We start from the raw sequence: 6,000 nt of genomic DNA, 5'->3' as shown, positions 1-6,000 counted from the left end.
GAATCTCCGACCTTACATCAGCCCAGTTACCCTGTGATGTAACTTTTAACTGTGCACATTTGTATAAAAGAGACACGACAGTGACTGAGGGACAGATTAGAACTACAAACTGTCCATCACTGTTTACATGTAGAGTGAAACTAAATACTTTCTGAGTTCAGTTTGCATGTTTTCCTCCTGCCTGCAGTAGTTTCCACTCAGAGAGGCAGTAAGGTGTAATATGTATATAAGCTTTACCTAATAGTCACTACTAGCTACTGTATATAAACCCACTGAGCTCTAAATGGACTGACATCAACCAAACACATCATTTTAAGTCACTGATCCAACCCAAAGGCCTTGACAGCAGTGTAGATCCTCTCTGTCTCTGCTGCTTCTGCATGCTTCATCACACCTCTGTCAGTTTTCATCACAGTGAAAACAACCGCAGAATAAAGTCTCATGTCATCATCTCTCTGTGGAAATACACCAGAAGACAAAGTTGAAACTAAACAAAGAGTCACAACTGTTTCAATAATGTTAATCCATCATTTAAATTCCTCACGTGTTGACTTTTTTGACCACTGCTGATTTTCTGCCCGGCAACAGCATCTGGATTTGGAAACAGATGATATATATATTCAACAATAAATAAGGATGGATCTTTAATGTTATAGTGTTTTATAGAGAACTATGAGTAGCTTCTATTACCGTAAATGAGGTAAATGAGGAAGGCTATAACAACAAGACTTATAGCCAAGACAGCACACAGCAGATAAATAAGAGCATCAGCCGTAATGAGTCCTGAAACATCATGAAAATTAAAAAAAAAACATAGAAAATTACCAAACGGGGAAATTTGATCTTGCTACCTTTAATTATTTAAAATATAAGAAAAAAAACTCAATGGTTAATTTTCATAGACTTTATTTGACTTATTGTATAACTTGATACTTAAATATTCAAATGTCCTAAACAACAAAACAAAGATACCTTCAATGTCCAGTTTTGTTCCATTTCCAAACAGAATCTCTCCACATGTGGCCACAGCGCAGTAATAAGTCCCGGCATCAGAAGAGCTGACGTTCTTAGAGAAGCTGTAGACACATTTCTGTGGAGATCGAGCCTCAAGACTGATCTCACATTCAGCACCAGTGTTTCCATGAGAGTAAATGAAAGTGGGATCAGTTTCTTCTGATCCGGCTCTGAACCAGAACACACTGTGATCTCCGGGACACGGTTTGTTCTGAGAGTCAGAGAGGACTAAACACTGCAGAGTCACTGAGTCTCCTGGACGGACTGGACCAGATGGAGGGAGTTGGATGATGGCGGTGACATCAGGTTCTGGTCCTGGAAAATAAAGATGTTTTACTTACTTTAAGGAAAATAAAAGTATTTAAATATGCTAATTCATAATTTAAGGAAACATGACATCTTTTCAAATGAACTTAAAACATCTAAATATGTACATTGCTGTTATAAATGATGTTTACCTTGAATTCTTAGAAATGTTCCTTCCACAAATGTCATGTCAAGGCTCTTTACTTTTACACAGTAGTAAAGTCCAGTATCACTTAACTGTGCTTCACTAATATGCAGAAGAAATGTTCCATCGCCTTGTTTTGCTGTAATACGAGGAGTTTTGTTCACACCATCATAATCAAAGCTAAATGTTCCTCCCAACAATTCAGGCATGTTTCCAGAAACCAGCCGGATCCAAAACAATTGTGTTGAGAGCCAAGAGTCGTGACGGGCACAGGTCAGAGTCACATCATGTCCAACATCAACAGTCTTCATCTCAAAGTTCAGATCGTCTGTGCATCCTGAAGATGAAATGAAATAGAGCAGTGATCAACAACAGATAGATTCAGATGCTCCCTGCTCTAAACTGATGTGTGAATGTAATAAACCTAAACTACATGTGGAGAAAAGACTTGACTACTTACGTCCGACTCTGAGCATCAGCAGTGAATAAAACACGATCAGCATTTTGTTGTTGATTCCCTTGAGACAGCAGTTAAATCAGATCGCATTAGAGGAAGATTCATCTTAATGTAACGGCATCAAGGGGGAGGGAATCACTTCAGAGCAGTCTGATTGGCTCCTAGTTACGGTGTAGTTTCAGTAAACCACCACAGTGGAAATAATATCGACCACTTTTCCAACCTAGAAACACAAACAGAACTAACAGCAAGCTTCTGTTTAGTGTTTCGTGGTGGGTTTTTTTGGACTTTGACTTTTAATCTGACACTGACTCTACTGATGAAGATGTTGAGGAAACACACTCCCATCACCCTAAATGACGTATTAAGAGAGTTTTAGACAAAGATTGCAGAAACGTTACATTTTGGTGTAAAGGTGAGGATGTACACAAAGGTCCACCCACACAGATGTTTTCACACCTGTTGTTTATAATTAGTCCTTTGACAGAACTGTGTGAGCATTGACAACCTGCATTAAGCTGACATACAGTACGTTCACTCTTCCTTTGTTGGTATACGTGTTTATGATCCTCAACAGGACGTCAAGTTTAATGACATCAATGTGTCTTCATCCAACTCCCACCTGGCTGAGGGTCGAATGAAACAGGGTAAAAGATAACACGTGTGTTGTTGGGCAGGACCGGGCCTTTAAATAAGGGTGCTACATAAATGACACAGTGCAGTAGTTCCTGAACATTAATCGTGGATGTATCACGCCATAATGTGTAATACACTCACAAACTCGATTTTGCACTCACCTGCCCCTGAAAGCACCACAGCCTTATTTAGTGTTCAAGTTAGAAATAACAAAAAGGCAATGTTTGATTACATTTTTCAAAATAAAAGCACCAAAACTACTAAATTAGCTTACCAGAAATCATGGTTTGCCTTAAAAGGACAATTTCAGCCATCAATTAAATGAAGCTCTGGCCTCATTTCAAGTTCAGACAAGAAGATTTAACTACCATGATATCATTCACTCAGACACAGTGGAGAACACAGACTTATTTGTTTGTAGTTTTGGTCACAGACGGCTCTCACATTCATAGATTTCTTGATTATGCGAGTCGTCGTAATACGCATGATTAAACTTCATGTCCACGTTGCACACCTGTGCCTGTGCTCGAGCATGAGCAACCATATTTCTTCCAACCGTGCCAGGGCCAAGAAAGTGTACCGTGCTTGAGAGAAAGATGTACTCAGCCATTTCTTACGGTGATCCAAAAAGACCCAAAAGCCATTTTTAAGACATTCATCTGCTTTTCACCGTCGATGATGTCTCGCCCCTCTGCCTGTCACTCACATAGGCAGGAAGAGCACAGCGTCCATCCTCTACACTCGCTTCACTTCTCTTCAGAGGCTGAAAGTCAGCAGCAGACCGACACTCTCACAGTGTCACAGAAACACATTCAGCTGAAGGTGACTGAGAGTTTCTGAACTATATTAAACCACAACATAACACAATCCAACACAGCACCACACACTGACACACACAACCTTTCTATCTATAGGGTCTGCAGTGTATTTGTTGGACCGGTGTGTTGTGGTCTGTGGTCTTCATCAGGGTCAGTACTGTTGACCTCATCGTTGTTTACAAGAAAAGCTCCAACTGTAAAATGAAGTTTCGAACAGAAAGTCTTCATGTTCTTTGTTTTTCAGCTTGGTTCTTTCCAAAACAGACACACAAGAACACACATTCACAGTCACCGCTGAGAAACAAACGCTGCGTGGAAACTGAAGCGTTGTTGTGGTCGGGCTTCAAACTGAGGTGAGACTCTTCTGCCTCTCTCACTCACTATTTCAGCCTCATGAAAGTGGCCTGTAACACTTCAGTATATTCCTTTTATGGCCAGTGTTTGATATCACAACAACTTTAAAAAGGGGCAGTTACAAGAAGCAGGACGTTTGGAGACACTCCTACCCAGTCACGCTATGTCACCATCGCCTTCAACTCAGTTTTCGGTCCTTCTGATTGGTAGTTCTTGTCAGAGGGGGGAGGTGCTAATCACTCTCTGGTCCCAACCCTGATCCGTTCAACAAGACTTCTTAAATGAAAGAGAACTTACATGAAGTCTGCCTGATTATCCACAAACAGGTTTCACATGTGTGCTGAAGTCTAAATTGAAGAACAGGAATCAATAAACTAATATAATGATTGTATGTTTCAATACAACTGATGTGTACTATTGTAAATCTCTATCGTTGTAGCTTTAAAAAACATATTTATAGTCAATAGTTGTACTGTAATGAGCACATTAACCATCAAATAAAACCAAAACTTGTCTTTTGTACAACTAAAATTAGCCTTCTGAAACCTGTCTCAGCTCTTCCCTCGCTACGTATCCTGTTGAGGCCCGTAGTCAGGTTCTGTTCTGAGTAAACAGTCTTGGTGGTCGGTCAAACGGTCGACTGCAGCCTGTAGCTGTCAGTGCAGCTTGTTGCATGTGGCTTTGATCGTTCTCACGACACGACGTGCAGAAGAGCTTCACAAAGTGTTGCAGCAACAGAACGAAGGAGGAGTTCATAAAGTTTAGAGGTTTTTCCCTCAAGTTAATCATGCAATGTATTTTCTTATCAGTGCATTTCTCTGAGGAAAGATTCATTGTGACTAAAATAAAAAAAGTTTCCATAAGTGTTTGTCTACAGTTGTGGTGAACAGACACACAGCAGCTCACTGTCAAAACCTCAAAATGTCGGTCTGACATGTGAGTTAGACTCCAGCACTGCAACACAATGATAGACTGATCATGTATTTTAAAATGTGTTACATTTACTGAATTAAGTAGCTGGTACAAATAACTGACACTTTGTTGTAGACAGAGTTGAACAAAGTTTATTAATAGTGTCTCTTAACTCAGCTGCTCACTGAACTCTGTGACTTTTTAAGGGAGACTGATTCAACTGATCTTGATGTTTCAGTCTGAATCTCTGACAAATGTGTCATTTACACACAAACACTATCATATATCTTGCAGGATAGTGAAGTGGAGGCAGCTAGTGAACGTTGCAGCACTTGATTTGACCACAAGGAAAGTGAAAAGCTGAAAGAGGAGGAAAGAGTCGCCGCAAGAGTGTTTGTACTCTGTTGTTAGAGCAGCTCACCACAACCAGCACCACCTTTCTCTACAGGCAGAGTCAGCTGCTCTGCAACTGTGTTCAGAGGACCTCAGTTTGATTAGGGAGTGTTTACATGTGACGTGTTATCCCCAACAGACAACATGTTGGCAAGAGTTAGCTGTGTATCAGTCAGACTGTGTATATCCCCAAAAAATATTGACCAGTGCTTTTGTGGGTGAGCTCGTTTTTGTTCAAGTTAAAAACCGGCTGGATTTTACGAGACAGGAAATCTGCAGAATAACCAAAACTTGTTTGACACAATAACAGATGGAGTCAGTAGTTTCGCCCTACAAAGCACAGAGTTTTGTATTTATTGAATCAATTTGTTACATATTAGTAGCACTGATCAGAAATCAGTGTTCTTCTCTAATTTCTGGTCAGATCCTCTGATATCTGAGTCATGTAACATGTCAGTGCCTTCACTGATACATTGGAGCCTCTGGAGACCCCGAACAGCATAAGAAGGTAAATACAATGATCAGAAGAGTTCAACCACACATTTAATGTATTTCTATATACAATATCTATTTCAACTTGTTTCTACAGTTATATGTGTATAATATGTATATAAGCTTTACCTAATAGTCACTACTAGCTACTGTATATAAACCCACTGAGGTCTAAATGGACTGACATCAACCAAACACATCATTTTAAGTCACTGATCCAACCCAAAGGCCTTGACAGCAGTGTAGATCCTCTCTGTCTCTGCTGCTTCTGCATGCTTCATCACACCTCTGTCAGTTTTCATCACAGTGAAAACAACCGCAGAATAAAGTCTCATGTCCACATCTCTCTGTGAAAATACACCAGAAGACAAAGTTAAAAACACAAACAATCACAACTGTTTCAATAAAGTTAATCCATCATTTAAATTCCTCACCCGTTGACTTTTTTGACCACCATTGATTTTCTGCCCGGC

The 6,000-nt window shown here is 40.0% G+C and overlaps 1 protein-coding gene across 1 annotated transcript; it reads right to left on the bottom strand.

Moving 5' to 3' along the window:
• Positions 1–889: 889 nt before the first annotated feature.
• On the bottom strand, positions 890–1,979 carry LOC115568674 (uncharacterized). Its single transcript, XM_030396180.1, has 3 exons — positions 1,926–1,979; positions 1,473–1,802; positions 890–1,329 (listed from the first exon to the last, which is right to left on the bottom strand). Exons 1-3 carry the CDS (start codon positions 1,966–1,968, stop codon positions 890–892), a joined length of 813 nt encoding a protein of 270 aa, XP_030252040.1. The 5' UTR covers positions 1,969–1,979.
• Positions 1,980–6,000: the final 4,021 nt, after the last annotated feature.

This window comes from Sparus aurata, chromosome 18 (genome assembly GCF_900880675.1).
Source record: "Sparus aurata chromosome 18, fSpaAur1.1, whole genome shotgun sequence".
Classification (NCBI taxonomy): domain Eukaryota; kingdom Metazoa; phylum Chordata; class Actinopteri; order Spariformes; family Sparidae; genus Sparus; species Sparus aurata.
Note: the sequence above shows the minus strand (reverse complement) of the source record. Positions and strands in the feature narration are given on the sequence as shown.

Excerpts from the sequence above, each read along its gene's own strand:
- LOC115568674 (XM_030396180.1), bottom strand. The coding sequence starts at position 1,968 with ATGCTGATCGTGTTTTATTCACTGCTGATGCTCAGAGTCGGAC. Across the intron at positions 1,803-1,925 it reads GCTGATGCTCAGAGTCGGAC|GATGCACAGACGATCTGAAC; the intron begins GTAAGTAGTCAA and ends TTTCATCTTCAG. Across the intron at positions 1,330-1,472 it reads AACATTTCTAAGAATTCAAG|GACCAGAACCTGATGTCACC; the intron begins GTAAACATCATT and ends TTTATTTTCCAG.